The 19,202-nt window shown below is 42.0% G+C and overlaps 1 protein-coding gene across 12 annotated transcripts in view; it reads right to left on the bottom strand.

Annotated features, from left to right (window-relative positions):
• The window catches only part of LOC147015460 (leucine-rich repeat-containing protein 49-like), a 356,628-nt gene that overhangs the window by 235,471 nt on the left and 101,955 nt on the right, over window positions 1-19,202 (bottom strand). For all 12 annotated transcript variants that reach the window (XM_085850233.1, XM_085850234.1, XM_085850224.1 and 9 more), the window contains 2 exons: window positions 16,667-16,772; window positions 34-237 (listed from right to left, as the gene is read on the bottom strand). In XM_085850233.1, the coding sequence (XP_085706359.1) occupies window positions 34-237; window positions 16,667-16,772 (310 nt within the window). The remainder of the gene's footprint in view (window positions 1-33; window positions 238-16,666; window positions 16,773-19,202) is intronic.

The raw sequence follows: 19,202 nt of genomic DNA, 5'->3' as shown, positions 1-19,202 counted from the left end.
GGGGGGGAGGGGGGGAGGGAGGGGTGGCCTCACTTGTTCCTGCCCAGCATCAGGACACGCAGAGTGCAAAGAGCACCCAGGCCACTGATCTCCTCAAGCTCATTGGCATACAGATCAAGGAGAACAAGGCACTGCAGCTGTGAGAGATGCTGAATATGAGGGATGCGGTTGTGTTGGAGGTTGAGCAGTGCAAGTTTCTGCTCACCGTGCAGTTGAGGGCATGCCGTGAGTCCTCGCCTGCAATGACACGATGTCACATCATGTTATGAAGCACTTGTTTCTGGAGTATTCCGGATCATTAAGGCATCTGGCCATTTTGTGTTGACAGTCTTCCTTGAGCAAATATACAGAGGTTATACAGAATACAGAACCACCATAAAGGATTCGGTGTTACAAATGGGAAACTGCAGAATCAAACAAGAGAGAGAAATAAACTAGCAGGTAAAGTGAATATTCCATTCATGGCCCATCTAATTTAAGTGTACAAGTGGGCCTGTTGGTCCATCGGACCAAATTTTGATTGGTCTTCATGGCCTTATAGCATACCTGACTGCTGCAGTGCTTGAGCATTAACTTGCCTTGCACCAAGCCCAGATGTGCTTGGGTCAAGGCGGCCATTATATATTTATAATTATTATTGCCAAATGATACTACTATTCTTATAATTATTGTTAATATTATTAGTGTTAATTAATATCTGGTTTTTTACAATGTTAACATTATTTTTGTTTTTTATTTTGTAATTACAATGTCATGCCATGGAAGGACCTACTACACTGCTCTATACACCTTGACATGGTTTGCATGTAAAACATGAGAATGCTTCTGGGTTTTTGGAGTTTAGTCTAATCTAATTTTGGAGTTTAAACTAATTTATTAGATTAAATATCATCCAATATAATTTTTTTACAAAAATTTAATCTAATTTTGGAGTTTAGTCTAATCAACTCAGGAGATCATGATAATCATTTTGGTGCATCACATTCCACATAAGATAGCTCGAGAAGAACACCACAAAAAACAAGCCACACACACACACACACACACACACACACACACACACACACACACACACACACACACACACACACACACACACACACACACACCTCGTCCATTTATAGTAGATACATTCTTAATTTTGCTCCGAGGGAGGGTAAATCCCAAAATGTCAGCACCTTGTGATTCTTCACTGCAGATAACTCTAACCATTTTTACCTCCGCTACCGAAGGTGGAAGGAGGTTATGTTTTTGCCCCTGTCGGTCTGTCTGTCTTTATGTCTGTGAGCAGGATATCTCAAAAAGTTATGGACAGATTCTGATGAAATTGGGAGGACAGGTTGGGTATGTGACAAGCACAAATTAATTTGATCTTGGTGAAGAATTTTGTCAGCGATTCTTCACAATTGAGAGATAGGGCGATAAATTATGTATGTGTGTGTGTGTGTGTGTGTGTGTGTGTGTGTGTGTGTGTGTGTATATATATATATATATATATATACATATATTTATATATATATATATATATATATATATATATATATATATATATATACATATATTTATATTTATATATATATATATATATATATATATATATATATATATATATATATATATATATATATACCTGGTGTTGGTGCAGTGGTTAGGGCAGCGGCTTGGGATCCAAAAGGTCCTGAGTTCAAGCCCCGTTGGGCCACTGAATTAATACACCAGGGGGTTGACTCAGCCTGTCATCCTTCCGAGGTCAGCGAAATGAGTACCAGTGTACTGGGCCCGGTGTATACCCCGGTTAAAATAGGTGTACCAGATCCCTGTGTCGCAAGAGGCGACCAGGGTTGCGTCAGGAAGGGCATCTGGCGTAAAACATGTGCCAAATCACTATGCGGATCATATGGATGATCCGCTGTGGCGACCCCTAACGGGAGCAGCCGAAAGAAGAAGATATACATGTATATATATATATATATATATATATATATATATATATATATATATATATATATGTATGTATATATATATATATATATATATATATATATATATATATATATATATATATATATATATATATGTGTGTGTGGCACGATATCTCAAATGGACAGATGCGGCCGAAATTTGGTGGACAGGTTGGGTGTGTGACAAGTACAAATTCATTCGATTTTTGGTGAAGATTTGGATCCAGATACGATTATTTTTTTGTATTTTTTAAGTGATTCTTCAGCATTGAGAGATGGGGGCCAAAAACAACTGTGGCCTGCAAAAGTATTCACCTCCGATCAATAATGCTACATTTAGATGAATTATGAATTATGCAGAAACTGTTTTTCCAAATCTACATTTATATTACTTACCTGAAGAGATCAAACTAAACACTATTAGAGTTGAAGAAGGTTACGTGTCAGGAATACCATGAAAAATCATGTAAAAATCAAAATTCAATGGTTGTAAAAATGTTCAGCCCCTAAGGTTAGTACTTGGTGGAAGCACTTTTTGCAGCAATGACTGCTACGAGTCATTTAGGGAAAGTCTCTACCAGCTTTGCACAGTGAGATGGTGAAATCTTTGCCCATTCTTCATTTGAAAATTGTTATATTTCTGCCGAGTTTTATGGGGATCCTTGATAGACTGCAATCTTCAAGTCTCACCATAAATGTTCATTTGGGTTCAAGTCAAAACTTTGATTGGGCCACTCAAGAACATATATCTTCTTTATAATCAACTACTGCAGTGTGGCTTTAGCTTTGTGCTTTGGATCATTGTCCTGCTGAAATGTGAATATACTACCCAGTTTCAGATTCTTGACTGACTCAAGCAGGTTTTCATCGAGGACTATCCTGTGCTTTGCACTGTCCATTTTCCCTTCTATCCTGACAATGGCTGACTCAAGCAGGTTTTCATCAAGGATTCTCCTGTACTTTGCACCATCCATTGTCCCTTCTATCCTGACAAGCTTGACAGTCCCTGATGATGAAAAGCAGCCCCATAACATGACGCTGCCACCACCATGCTTGACAGTAGGGATCGATCGACTGGGTGATGTGTCGTGTTAGGCTTCCTTGCAACAGATGTAATGCTTTGAATTTAGACTCAAAAGCTCAATTTTTGTCTCGTCTGACCACAAAACGTTTCTCCACTTGCCTGCAGACACAACACAGAACTGTTGGACGAGACAAACATAGCCACTGAACTTGGGTGAAGTGTCATCATTTCCTGGGGCACTCTGGGTACCAGTGACATCACAATAATGGGGCCACTTTTCTCACCACACTCAACAGGACATTTCCTAAGGATGAATTTCCTCCTCTCCATGGATACCAACCAATGGTGATTGTCCATACTCTTATCCTTTTAAATGTGAACGTCAAGCAAATGTGAACCATTTTTAAGGTCGTTAGTATGACTCAGCTGGGGTTTGAACCGCCGACCTCGCAGACTCAGAGTGGATGCTGTAACCATTACAACACCAAGTCTGTCAAGGACTATTTAACAAAGATTTGTGATTTGAGCACAAAAATCAGCCGTAGCGGACAGATAAATCCTTGCTGTGCAGGATAAGCTTCGTAACGGCTGGCAGAATGTCCTATGTGTATGGAAACTCACTTCGAAGCTTTCCATCCTGGGTTGGAATCTTGGCCAAGCAATAAACTATCATCCCGGTGTTTCATAGGCAAGGTGATTTATCAACGTGTGAGCTGTCCCTCAGACGGAAATTTAACTGGGCGTCCTGTCTGCCAGCCTTAGTTGGTGGACGTTAAAGATCCAAGGGTGTCATTCACGAAGAGTAGGCAAGCTATCGCCGGCACTTTGGCCAAATTCAAAATTCATGCCAAAACATTAAAAGGCCATTGCATCAGTGGTACAGCCACGCCCTCAGCCATTGGCGCTACCCTATTATCTTGTGCTGCATACAAAAGAAGAAGCTTTGTATCTTAAAAATAGAGGATACCGAGACAACTGTCTCATATGTCCTGCTCACATGCAAGATTTTTGCCTTGTTACGGTTCCCGAGTAAAATTGCTCCATCCCCTCAAACTTTGACCAGCAAAGGGTCTGGGAATGAAACAGAGGGCTCTTTGTTTGGCTTTTTAGATTGAAGTAAGGAAAAAGCAGATGGAGGCACTTTGCTTATACCTTACAAGGGTAAGCCAAGACAGTAGACATAGAAAGAAATAATTTTCTTAATTACAGACAATCTCCTCCTGCTTTTTTCACTAAATGCACTGCACAGTACATTTAACAAAGAGAAAATGTTGGGAAAGAAAGACATGGCAGCAGAATAACTCTCTGTGTGTAAAACCTTGAGTTTATGAAGACAAAAAAAATCCATTTCGACTTGCAAAAAAAGAAAAAAAATGGCAGCAATACTGGGATACATTTGTGCAACATGGTTGGATTCGCATGCAAGTTAACTTCTGAAAATTTAATGGATCATCAGTATTCATCTAATTTGCCAATGATAAGCACATCTACTCTAAGTACCCAAATGCAATTTTCATGCACAAGCATTAAAGAGCCAATCATATGATCTAAATAAATAAATAAAAATAAAGAAATGCTGTTTTTCTTCAGGGAGGGAAAAGGGGGTGCACAATATAATAACATTCCTTATAGTTGACGAATTCTGACTGGCATTTAGCATTCTAGGAGGCATTCTTTGCTAAAAATCTTAAACCACTTTTTTTCCAAAGCATTTTGACCTGCTGAATCCAATGAGCGTGGTTGTCAAACTCTCCGACCTCGTATAATATATATATATATATATATATATATATCCAAAATGGCCGATTTAGAGATGGCCGCCATACTAAAAATAGCACATTAAAATGTCGCATGACTTTTGAACCAGTTGGGCTAGAAAGACAATCTTGGGGTCTATTCGTACTGATTTTGGCATTCTAAATAGATCGGAATGGATGTTTGGATGATCCAACATCAAGATTATCTTGAAAATCAAAATGGCGACCATCGACGCAAACAAATTGCATGCAAATCTCATCGTTTTGAAATAGCTCGGATGGAAAGAGAATCTTGGTGGTTTTTCATACATATTTATCATCTTCCAGTCATTGGAATAGTTTAGAACTAGTTGATAGTTATATAATTAAAGACTGAAATAGTGTGACATTGTGTATTCAACAGCTTGCTTTCAATTATCATTCATAAAGAGAGCATACATACATACATACATACATACAAACATACAGAACATATTGCAAGAGATCATTACTTCTCCTAACTCAAGAATTGTTACAGTTTCCCCCTTCCCTTCACTGGCATAGTGTGATACATTTTGACCAGATTTCTTTCAACCACATCCGTTAGTGCAATCCCCTTTAAAAGAACATGTGATTGGGGTTGTGCATCCTTTCACAAGTGGTTTCAGTGTCATGAAGTTGGGTTGCAACTTGCCCTCAACTTCAATCCATCCATAGTCGAGAGGGGATGCGACATTCGGAGTGACCTCAATGGCTTGTCTGGTAATGAGCCCACTGTACATACAGTTTTGCTGCATCGCTTGTTGGGGTCAAAAGGTCAGTTGCCCTCCAGATTTCAAAACCACTACACGGAGGCTATCACAAGTCTCTGCAGCATCACTGCTGTATATCTTGCAGAGGAACCGCTCAGCCGCTTTGATTGTGCCCTGGTCAAGATCACCTTTTCCGAGCTTAGCAAGAAGGTCATGACTCTTGAGAAAGGTTCTTCACACAAGTCGTCTTTCCTTGCCCGTTTAGATAAGACACCATGTCGCAGTCTGTTAAGGCATGAAAGCCAAAAATTCTACTGGGTGTGATGTGAGGGTAAGATTGTGTGAACTTACTCCAGATTTCATGAATTGGACCATACTTTCGCTTCTTCTGGGTCCCTCATTTGAGCCATAGTCTTGCACAGTGCAGATTCTCGTAATGAGCCAGTAGGAGCAAGAAAATGTCAGTATCCTGAGTGAGGACCACTACTGAATTGGATTGTGAACTCCCACAGTAAATAAGTATATGGGTATCAGCCTCCTCATGATTGCCAGAAAATGTGTCTGTTGAGCTCAGTGTTGCAATGCACCTTGATGCTCTTCTCGAAACACCGAGAGACAACTATTGTCTTGTCCTCCAGAGGAGTAATCAGCACACGCTTAGCATACAATTTCTGTTGGGCTTGCTTGTTCTCAGAGTGATTAATAAAGTTGGGCTATTTTGCAGGAAGTGGCACACGATTGTGGAATGACTCGTTCGATGGCACGTACCTCTGTTGCCATTCTGTTCCATGTAATGTCTTTGGTTGAGAGATCGTTGTAACGATCGAACACCACATAAATCCTGGGTGCATCTGATCCTCAGCCCAATACTGAAGCACAGAACATATTAGCAAGTTCTCCAAAAGTCGACACGTTGGTGGACTTACCAAGAGCCATAACACGCAATTGACCATCAATGATTAGGGTATGATTTGGCTCTTGGAGGATGGGTGGGAAAATAATGTCATCCGTCAGGATCTACATCAGTAGCAGAATCTGCCTCAGCCTTGTTACCAGTGCGCATCTTCCCAGTTTCGTCTGCGTGTGATAGAGGCATCTCTCCTAGCTTGTGTTGCAGAATCTGCTTCAAGTCGACTTTCCATCTCGTCCAAACATTGTCATCTTGGATCATCCAAAAACCATCATCAAAAAAACATTTTTTAGTGTGGCGGCCATCTCAAAATGGGCCATTTTGGATATAAAAACAAGTTTCGAAAGTTTGACAACCGGGCTCATTAGATTCAACAGGTGAAAATGCTTTAAAAAAAAGTGGTTGTTAGATTTTGGAAAAGAACGCCAACTTCTTTTTTTAATGGAAATCACCCCAAACAAGGCATTAAGTCGGTCTCGGTACAGTAAGGGTGGCTAAAAAAGAAAAAGAAGAAGAGGAAAAACTGACAAAACCTTCACCTGGTCCTGAAACAAGGAAACCTCTTCACAGAACCACTGTACAGGAGGGGGTAACTGGGCCAGGTAGAAAAATTAATTTTCCTACCCCCATTGGGTGTTTTTTTAGGAGACACCATCTCCGTACAGTATGGCTGTTGGCTCCCGAAAGGAGCTCATCCTCCCTTTGTCAGGGGTTGTTTTTCGTTCTGGCATGGTGTCAGTCACCATCCCCACTAGCAAAGCCAGTGAGTGGTGTTGGCTAAGTCGCCAACAACCAGACCATGTTGCACTGGGTTACATGTTACCAGTGGCAGTCCCAAAAGACTGACTTGACTATAACCTACTTAAATTTCTAATAGACTTTTTCAAAGTAGGAACTAGTCCATTATTTGGGGATGTCAAGTCACATGTACTATTACATGCATGGTATATATTTTAATACTGTTAGAGGGGAGGGAATACAATGTGAGGTGCATGCTCTAAAAGAGCTGGCAAGTGGAAAACTAACAGGTGTCAATGGAATTCCAATTTAACTCTTTAATGAGAAATGCAGAAGCCTGTTGTTGGCACAGTGATTAGGGTGGCTGGCTTGGGATCTTTGGGTCCTGAGGTCGAGCCCTGTTGACTACTGAGTTAACACCAGGTGGGGTTGACTCAGACTGTCATCCTTCTGAGGTCGGCAAAATGAGTACTAGTGTACTGGTAATAGGGGCACAGCATCAGCGGCATAGTCGTGCCTCAACAAAATGATAGTTACCGAGCAGCGAAGCTGCCATATGCAAGAAGAAGAGGAAGAGGAACCCAAATGCTAAGACCACCTTGACACTATTCTATTCCTTGATACCCTACAAAATAGGTATAGTCTTTTTCCAATTTATCAATTATAAATTGGAAATTTTGAGATTAAAAGTCGAAATCTTGTTCTTCTTCAGATTAGCCATGATGTCACACCATGAAGGGGAGCGCCACTTCTGTATTCTTTACAGTTACATCGCGGTACGATTTAACTCAAACGGCGAATGATTTTAGATTTTCCACAAATATTCCAAGGCGATGCGTCATTGGTGCTGGTATAGTAATACAAACCGAGATGGTTTCATGCCACACCAATGGCTGAAAGACCCTAAGTTTGCCAGAAATTGGAGGAGGTTTGTCCGAAATACCTGAGTGAGGATCAGGCCTACAAAATGTTTGCTTTTGTGCTCAGGACATTATACAGAGCACTGTTATGAAACAACAGAGATGGCCCGATGTTGTGGTTATCCACAATGATTGAGAGAGGATAACATTCTCCACGATTTAGCAGAAGAAACAACCGTCACTTGAAATTGTAACACCATCTCTACTCAGCTACCAGCACATGTACACAGGCTATTTGAGCAGTAAATCAAACACCTGTTGCCATTGCCCGGCAGTTAACACAAAAACACCTGAAAATAATTATCTATTATCAACACAAATTTCTACAAATCAAATGAACCACCATCTATTTATAGTGGAGAGAAAGTATGTATGTATCATTATCTACTCCGTATGCATCATTGTCTACTCCTCTGAGAGGATTTGACCAAGAACACCAAAACTTTCAGGGTCCCACCCCCCCCCTCAACCATTCCCACACAATCCATCAACCATCACCCCACAATACACACCACCATCACACCCACCCCCTCCACATGATCCACCACCATCCCACATACCCCTAGACCATCCTCTCCCCTCCACGCTCCACAATCCCCATCCACTGGGGAGGGACATCGACACCTCACGGACATGACAGTGGGCCATGGCACGGATACAAATGTTGTCTGGAAAAAAGTATGAAACGGGACGATCCTGCAATATGCAAGACACCTGATCAGCCTGTGATGGTGGGACAAAGCATTCGTTGGCCATTTTGTCTGCAATGTCCGAGTGTGCTGGGTGATGCCCATGCTGTTAGGTGATGGTGAGTATTGCTGCTCGAGTAATATATAAACTGATTTATCAATTAATACAAAATCCCTCCCTTATAAACCATTAATTAAACAGAAAAATCAAACCCTATCGAGCTGAAGTGATCAACTGACCAGCATTTTCATCTTCACGAACACTTCTGCCTTCTTCCTCTGAATCGCTCGCAGAAAGCTCAAAACGATTCGGCTCAAAAATTCCCCCGAAAGCGTTTCCACCACTAATTTCGTCTCCAATAGTTTCTTCAAAATCACACTGATAACTTTCAACATTCTGAGAACCATCAAAGTTGCCAATGACAGTGGAATCAGTATCGGAATCTGAGCTCGACCTGCACTGGTTCTCTATGAAAACCGCTGTTCGGATCAAGATGGCTTCACGGTGTGACATCACTGATGAGATTGAAAATCGACACTCGGGCCCTTTTCGACATTTTGTGATTGGCAAAAAAAATTAGATTCAAATTAGACCATGATTAATGATCCACAATGGTTTTCAGGGAAAAAAAATGTGATTGGGTTCCCCTTGAAGGTAATGGGGAAGCAGGCAATTGTAATTTTGACAGCTACTTCTACACAGACATGAAATAGGATTGTATGGCTTAAAAGGTGCAAGCAGTCAGTTTATATACCATTACCAAATAAAGGGGATGCAAGACAATGTTTAAATAAACAAACCATTGCCTTGATTTCATGTGCTGGCAAGATATTACTGAAGATCATTTAGCACAGAATGGAAGACTTCATTAAGCAATGAATGCCCATTGAGCAAGCAGGTTTCAGAAGAGGAAGATGTACTCGAGATCAAATCACAAAAACTGAGGTGAACTGTGGAAAAGACAAGGGAATATACAAAGGAAGGTAAATCTCTATTTTATAGAATACGAGCGGGGACCCACGGAACTAAATCCTCCCTTTATTTGTGTGATGTGTAGGCAACGAAGCGCTGCTTCGCATGCTCCTGGAAGCTTATGCTTACTGCTAACAACCTAACGTTAATGTTCATCATCCGCACACTTATTGCCAAAAAATAATGTTGTGAATTTGTTTAATGTTCCCAGCGATCAGATGTTGAAATGATAATAAATTATAAATTGCAAAAGAAGGTATCAGTGATGATGAATGAAAGTAGCCTGGTGTTGGCTCAGTGGTTAGGGTGGTGGCTTGGGATCCTAGTGTCCTGTGTTCGAGCCCTGTCGGCTGCTGAATTAACACACCAGGAGGTTGACTCAGCCTGTCAGCCTTCTGAGGTTGGCAAAACGAGTACCAGTTCCAGTGTGTGTACTGGTAGAGGGGCACTGCATCAGCGACACAGTCGTGCTTCAAAAAATGATAGCTACCCCGGCAGCTAAGCTGCCATACGACCACCACCATGAATGAAAGTGAGAATGAGGAAAAAAAAAAAGATGCATTGTTTTATCTGATCAGTACACAACAACATCATGAAAAAGCAGTACACCTCAACATCTCACGAAAACAGAAGTTGTGAATTAGCGTTCTAAGGGCATCGCCTTTGTTTCCTTTGGCATTATTTATTTATGCTTTGTGATGGCGAGCAATTGTCATAATCAGTTAAAAATTAAAAAAAAGTTTGATTTCAGTGGCATGTCGCTTATGTTTGGTGTAACGAACTATGACAGGTTTTCTTTACTGGGCCGAATCAGTGCATTTTAAGTTTAAAAAAGCAACATTTTTCTTTGGAGCTATTAACCTTCCAAATGCCATGCTGGATCTGCCCCTGAGTTTATACAATCTCACTATAAACAACGTTGAGGGTTCGTCGGCCTGCAACATGTTCAATTCCTCTCCTTATCCGGAATTCATTCTGCTTGGCAAAGATGGCCAGATCAAGTGTGTCTCCTACTCTACTCACTGCAACATACAGCTGTCAGTGTGTAAAACACTGGTGGGAAGCAGGACTCCACACCACTCTGCAAGCTCTGACCCTGGCTTGTGTTGATAGTCATTGCAAAGGCCAGCCTGACCGGAAACTGTCATCACCGGATTTGGAAAGGAAGATCCGTGTTAGATGGAGAAATAAGAATTCTAGGATTAAAGAGAAGAGACCAAGCATGCTCACCACCGAGCATCCATGCCCCAAGAAGATGGTCAGTGACCTTGGATAAGATGTAACGCCAATATCTACCCTTGTAAATCCACCCCAAACTGAACTTCAAATTCCTTGCTTTCCTTCCTGAATGTCCCTGTAGTGTCCATCTTATTTACCCCATGTACCCCATCTCCATCTCTCTCCTTTCCACAGATCTCCCACTGTCTCTGTTCCCCCACTGTTTTGTGCTTCCCTTTCCAACCCCTCTTGTCTCCTGCTCCCTTTGTTATACGTTCTGTGTGTCAGCTCATATACGATCCTCGTTATTGTGTAAAAAATAAATAAATAAATACAAAAACCATGTTCTGTTGCAGTGGCCATTGTGAGGATTGAGATTTCACAGCAGCACGGTACGGGTGTGTAAACTTTCGGTGACGTCTCGTGCGGTGGCACACCTGAAACATTTATTGAGTTTGGAAATGCAGATGGATGAAGAGCTGATAGGTTCTGATTGGCTAAAGTATTGACACTTTTGATGATGAAAGTGTCACTTGACAGGCGGTCAATATTACTGTTGAAAAGATCAACCATGTTATTTGTTGTGGTTAAAATCGCACGTGAAGCCAAGCACTCAGAACTTGTATGATAGGATCGTTCTTCAAGTCTGGCATACACATGGCTGATGACATTATTTTCCGAGTTCACACAAAGAGCAGAAAATGTTAGGGTTAGGGTGAGTGTTTCACAATTTTTCAGTCACGACAAAGTCATTGCAGTGTTACAATGATAGTTCCAAAATCATCGTAAAGGTAACCTTCCACAGAAGGCAGGCACCCCTAACACAGTTGCAACAACAAATCAGCATAATGCTCGAGTTGTTTTCGACTTCCTTCATCGGCACCATCAAGTCGATTGAGCACGCGCATATTTGTTCTTAAAGTAAGTGTCATGCAATGTCATCGCAATGGAGAGCATTTCATGCAGGCATTGACGATCCTCCACCAACCTCCAACTCTCTCGTGCAGGTGTTAACGACATAATGGAAGCGTTGACAACCCTCCCCACTCCAACTTTCTCCTCCCTCCCACCCCCACCCCAACTTTCTCCTCCCACCCCCAACCCAAACCCCAACCCCAGCAAATTAGTTACAACTTGTTCACAGTTATCAGTAGACCACTTCACATTCAGCCATGAATAATAAACTGCTTTAATCCAGTAAATTTTCAGTAACGGAAAAGTCATTGCAGTGTTACGATGATAGTTCCAAAATCCAAATCCATTGGGACCCCACTCTGTACAGAGCATTGGTGCTGCGAAATCAGTCTCCTGGACTATTGGGCACAATCCTGGATGGGTCACCACTCCGACACAGGATACTCGAATGGCTCAATCACCCCAGCAAGCTGGTACTTATTTTGCCGACCTCAGAAGGATGACAGGCTGAGTCAACCCCACCTGGTATTAATTCAACAGTTCGCGGGATTTTAACTCAGAACCCGAGAATCCAAAGCCCACCACCCTAACCAATAAGCCAACACCAGGCATATAATTGCAGTTGCTTTTATTATTAACGTTACATTATTATTATTATTATTATTATTATTATTATTATTAAAACAATATTACTGGATGAAGAAACTGAGGCTAATTTGTTACTCCAACGGAAAAAGCCTTAAACTCTCCCAGGGGAAGAAAAAAAAACCCCGGGCAGGGAGTCCGGAACATGCTGCATCGATCGTTTCAGAAAAAAAAAAACAAAAGCGGCCTGAAGGCGAGGCCTCAAGAATAAAGCCACAGGCCGATAAGTCCCATGTCGTTGGAAGACCTGTGATGCCTTCCCTTTTGATGTTTGATGATCATCTTAACAATCACATTGTTTGTGTTTCACACTGAACGGAAAACGTAGATGTAGGGCATGGTGATTGGGAATATGACAGGTTTGACGACGTGTTCAGCCTGAACTGCATGAAAATATAAATGACAGATGTTTGAGTCATCCTTCCCATGCCACATCGATGTCCAAGACATAATGACGTAGTGTGACAGACAGACAGAAAACTTTTAGAGATTTTAGACAGCTACTTTAATGTGGAGACTAACAGGGGTACGCAGCATTGCCTGGTGCTGTGCAAATGCTGTAGGCATTTTGAAGAAACCCAATTTTCTTGTTGTTTTCGAATTTTTTTGTGGGGGCCTAAAACACTTCCCCACACCCACTAAGGAATGGGGTCAGTCAGGTCAGGTTCGTTCAGATCCGGGAGCATGCGCCGGAGCAGTGGGTCGCTGCGTCCACTTTCCGCCGGTACTCCAGGGGCCATGATCTGGCCATCCCCCAGGCAGATGCCTGGCCCATCCCCATCTCCTTGAGATGCCGAACAACGTGCTGCAACCACGAGGCATGTGGTCGGTCCGTGGCCTCCTTCACTCACAAGGCTCCGTTGCTGAGAGAATCTAGTGAGCAGGATCAGTGTCAGGAAAATGAGCCACATGCCCATACAGCCGCAATTGATGCTCATGGACTATCCAGGTAACAAATCTCATCTGAGTGTATCTCAGCAACTGCTTGTTAGACACAAAGTTTGACCAGCGATCGCCAAGGATTCTCCGAAGAGACCTGGTACCGAAGGAGTTAAGTCTCCATGTTAGATCCTTGATCAGATTCCAAGTCTCACATCTGTAGAGTAAGACTGGAAGCACCAAGGACTTAAAGACTCAGAATTTCGTCCTCCTGCATAGGTACCGATAGCACCACACCCCGTGGACCAGTGAATCCATGACTTCTCAGGCCCAATGCAGGTGTCTATGAACCTCTGACTCCCAACATGCAGAGACATGCATTTCACTGCAAAGGTAAGTGAATCTCTCTGCGACCTCAACATCCTCACCAGAAACAGGTACAGACAAGATAGCAGCATCCAAGATGTCATTAAAAGCCTGAAACTTATCCAGGGAACCCAGGGAACCAGTAATCCGTGTGGCTCTAACTCCTCATTCAGCGCCTCAAGGGCCCCCATAAGGATATCCATCATCTCCGCAAAGATGACTCAACCATCTGCGAAATCAAGGACAGAGATCTTAACATTCCCAAACGATGCACTGCAGCTTGATCTCTCTGACATCTTCCCCAGAATCCAGTCCATACAAGCACTGAAAGCATGGGGGCCAGTACACACCCCTGAAGAACTCCAGTATAAACTGGAAATAAGTCGGATATGCAACCATCACACCTCACAGCACTCTCAGTGCCAGAGTATAGGAGAGAAATCAGATTGATCAGCTTTGGAGGCACTCCACAAAGACCGAGAATCCTCCAGAGGGCATCCAGATTCACTGAAATGAATGCTTTGTGGAGATCAACAGAGACTGTGAGCAGCCCCTGCCGAAATTCTCGTCTGCATTCGGTGAGGACCGGAAGAGTAAGGATACAGTCAATCATTGACCTCTTTGGTGTGAAGCCGAACTGCTCTGGGTGCTGATGCTCAAGCACAGGTGGCAAACACTATCAAGAACTAGAGTGGGAGCACTCGGTAGAGTGCAAAACCTCTGCCGCCAATACTGCTGGGTCACTTAAGTGAACCTGATATCCTATTCATTGTACTTCAAAACGGATCAGACTCTACTGAACCACGATTGAATAAACTAAACTAGATCGACGTGCATGTAGAAATGCCCAAAAAAAAAATCGAAATTTTTTTGAAAAAAAAGTTGCAAAATTTGTTTTTTTTCTCTAACAAATTTTTTTGGGGGTTGGAAATCACTTAAAACATGTAGAAATGCAAAAAAAAATCAAATATTTTTCAAATAAAATCGAAATTTTTTTGAAAAAAAGTTGCAATATTTTCTAAGTTTTTTTTTGGACCAAGTCCAAAATCTAATGGCATGATCCTTGGACCAAGTTTCCCCCCACCAAGTTTCGTCGAAATCCGTCCAGGAGTTTTTCCGTAATACTGTTCACAAACAAACAAACAAACAAACAGACAGGGGTAAAAACAGTAACCTCCATCCATCTTCGATGGCGGAGGTTAATTATCCGAGCAAAGACCTTGCTTCGTACTGATACAAGTGTCACCCCTCGGTAACTGTTGCAGTCCTGGCGATCACCCTTCCCATTCCAGAGAGGGACATGAAGGCCCCTCTTCCAGTCAGTTGAGATGATGCCTGTGTTTCAAATAGAGCAAGGAACTGCATGCAACGACATGAGTTCAGCATTTCCACCAGCCTTGAGAAGGTCAGCATGGATGCCATATATCCCAGGAGCTTTACCCCCTTTCAACCGGTTCACCACAGCCTGTGTTTCCACAAACAATGGTGGCTCTCAGTTGATTGGAGGGTCAGCAATGGGGATAGTCACACCCCGATGTCCAACTCAACAGCTGGTGGGTCAGTCTGGTACAACCGCTCAAAGTAACCGGCCCAGCGGGCCTTCACTTCAGACTCCTCTGTCAAGAGCCCACCACCCTCCAATATAACTGCAGTACACCAAGAGATGGGTTTGGAGGAACAAATGATCAAATTATTCTGTAAGCAGGATGAGAATCACTTGACCACAGATGATGCTCTACCCATTCATAGATGCCTCACGCATAGGCCTCCTTGTCCTATATCTCGGCTGGGGCACTGATCAACCACAGACTCGTGCACAGCATAGAATGCCTCCTTCACTGTAAGATCACTTGCCTCAGTCGGAGCATATAGAAAGAACAGAGAAATGACACCTAAGGAGTGACGAATCCTCAGTCTCATAACATGCGCATTGATGGGTGTTACCTCAATTATCATGGTAGTCAGCTTATGGCATACAGCTACAGCAACTCCTTGGGTATGGTAACCATCAGAGCGACCAGACCAGTATTAGGTGTAACCACCCGCCATGATCTCCACACTATGCTGTCTGTCACATCTGCTGGAATCCCTCTTCTCTCCCACTCCCCTCTCTCCCCACCTCACACCTCTCCCCCCTATCCCACCCACTATCTCCCACCCCTATCCCTCTCCCTCCCACCCCTATCCCTCTGTATCCTACCCTCTCCATCTCTCCCCCACCCCTCCCCATCCCCCTGCTTCCCCTATGTTTAGGGCACTGTTAAGGACTGATGGTTTACTTTTGAATTTAAAGCTGTTTCCCCATCATTTATCCCGGTGTTTCACAGGCAGGGTGGTTCATCAATGTGCATACCATCTCTCGGATGGACATTAAACTGGGTGTCACATTTGCCGGAATCCCCTCCACTCTCTCTCCCCTTCCCCCCTCTCTCTGACTCCTCTGCCTCTCTCTTACCCCTCTCCCTCTATATATCTCCTACCCCTCCCCTCACCACATGCTCCCTCACCCCCCCCGCCCAACCCCTCTTTTAAGGAGACTGATAAGAATTGACAGTTTAGTTTTAAATTTAAAACTGTTTCCCCATCGGGTAGCATGCACAAAATATTCGGAGTGAGCCGACCGGAGGGGTGCAAAGGTCGCGGCATGTGCGAGCATGCATGCATGCAGCCAGGCCTTTCCCAGGTAGATAGCATGGATTTTAAATGCTCCCACCTGGTTTCATATGGCACCCCACATTTAAAAAGAAAATGTTGCTCTTTGGGGACATTTCATCGCACTTCCCTTTCCTGCCCCTTTCCTGCTAGTATACAATATACAGAGTGGTATTGTTTGTAACAATATACATAGTGGTATTGTTTGCAGGTGCATCAATTTCACAAAGCTTTAAAAAGGTCGCACGATGCATCGTAAGCATATACTTTCTTTGGGATCTGTCTCACCTGTCCAAGTTGAGTCTGTCTGAATTATGGGCTTTTTTACCAAATGTCCTATAAACAATTGGCATTTCAGAAGACGTTGAAGATTCAATGATGTTCACCGGTTCACCTGACAATCATGCACGCACACAAAACATTTTTACATACAGTGCCAATGTTCATCAGCAGTGATGATAGATATTTTGAAAACTGCATACACATGAATATCACATGATAATGAGCTTTACCATACTCTTTACAGACCATTGATATTACCAAAGCAGTTTATTGACATGGGTTGTGTTGGGTGGTAAGTTGCAGTCAGTCAGAATAGTAATTTATAGCTCGTTTATTGTGATAACTCGCCTCCTCTTTGCGAAAAACACTGTGGAATAATTAACAGCTACCATCTAATGCTGGCAGAGGAGGCGACCACTTTAACACCTATCGTGGCACGCACATTGATGTATATCCATGCTTGTGAAACACCAGGATGATAGTTTATAGCTGGGCCGAGATTCAAACCCAGGCTGGGCAGCTTTGAGGTGAGTGTGCATTCCTCTCGGCTATGTTGTAAACTTGAATCTTGAACTAAAATATTAATCTTGAATGAAAGCGAAACAAAAGAAAAATATTCAAAACCAAAATTCTACTCCATCAGTTACTTTCAATTTTTTTTTCACTTTACATCCCTTTACAAAATTGCTGAACACATGCCTCTATTTGACAGAAAGCACACAGTCTAAACCCGAATGAGCATGCTTTATCAGTCTTCAAAGAACTTGAAAATTGGTTGGACTGAACAAATACATAATCTCCCCATATTCCTGCTCTATTAAAAACAACTATAACTGACAGCATTTTCTAGAATTTCGATGAACATGATGTGTTGATAAACACTTTTATTGAGCCAGCTTAATACCCTTGTTTTACAATGGCAGATGGAAAATATATGATGACATGGTGGAGTGAAGATTGCATGCAACTTTAAATCAATTTTTACGACTAAATTGTTTTACTATTAAGAAATAAGATAGGAACTAATATCTTTGATTAACTCTCATAGTTAGGCCTTAGTTATTCTATAACTTGGTTTATGAATCTGCCGACGGTATATTTGCCGAAATGAAATTTAAATATAAAACACATTTTTAGCCTTTTATATTTATACATTTTCCGACGAAGGTGCAAAAGTTTCAAAACCCGAAATGTAAACGTCGGCATTTATTTTCAAAATATAATTTCGTGCGCGGGCGCCAAAATGCCGAGTCACCTTGAACCAAACTGTGCAGTAGAACTGTGCAGTTAAGTAGTCTTCGGTCATGGTGTCTGAGCAGTGGCCAGCGTGGTTCAGATTGACTGTGGTTTCTGGGGCGAAGGTCATTGTTAAGAAGTATGTCGGCGGTATAAATTCGAGTGACTGTATTGGTGATTTAATCACGCAACATCTTGACAACAAATATTCTGACCGAACGATTGCAACAATTCAGTGCATCAGCAGGGATAATTCGCAGGCTCCTCTCGATCGTGCCGATTTTGTTTCCATTGAAAGTTGCACTGCTGTTCGTATTGAAAGATTTCGGTGCCAAGTACGTCAAAGTTTCCCTGCGAGATGCTCATATTCACCCTTCAACGGACCAGAAATCAGCCTTTGATGTGCTCATGGGGATGGGGAGACGGTACGATCAGATGCCCACTGAAAAGTAAGAGCTGGTTATGGCTCTGATTGACTCCTCGTAGACACCTTTCTTTAAATCATATCCAGCACTATGCACTGGTGTGCACGCACACATCTACGACTTGAACAGTAATTTTCTCAGCATTGTTTCCATTTGTTTGATGATCCAACAGGTTTCTATAAGAAAAACATGCCAGACTATATTGTAAAAACAAGTTTTAATCCTTCTTTATTGTTTTTCACATCAGATGATACATTGAACATGGGCATCCTGCATTTGAATGGTCTTCCATCTTCAATATTTTCTTAGATCCTCCTGGTCCGGGATTTATATTTATCCCCCCCCCAACCTTCCCTTGTCTTTTCCATGGAACATCCGAAAAAAAAATCATTAAAATATTTAATTTCTAAAAATTGAAATTATATTTACATTTATATTTCGACCTACCGACCCTACATTTTAGCTGAAGAACTGCGTAAACCAAGTTATAAAATAACTAAGGCCTTAGGTGGCAAAACTTCACAGAAATTACACTAGTCCTGCCAATATATATATATATATATATATATATATATATATATATATATATATATATATATATATATATATATATATATGCAATTGTATGAGGTATGTACAGACGTACATGCGTACGTATGTACTGTATGTATCATTTACACCTCCAAGAGGATTTGACCAAGGAAACTGAAACTTTCAGGGATTAATGAGGGCACCCTGAAGTTGTGCATGTGCAAGTTTAGTTTGATTACATCAAGTTTTGAAAAAAAACTTTTTTTTTTAATCACCCATCTTGGCATTTTCTTCTTTTGGAGGCAAGGGTGGGTGAAATTTGAATTATCAAAGGGATATAACCACAATGT

The sequence above is a fragment of the Eptatretus burgeri genome, chromosome 12 (genome assembly GCF_056783735.1).
Source record: "Eptatretus burgeri isolate ZD-2024b chromosome 12, Ebu_testis_v1, whole genome shotgun sequence".
Lineage (NCBI taxonomy): Eukaryota > Metazoa > Chordata > Myxini > Myxiniformes > Myxinidae > Eptatretus > Eptatretus burgeri.
The sequence above is the reverse complement of the archived record's forward strand: the minus strand, read 5'-3'. Positions and strand labels throughout refer to the sequence as shown.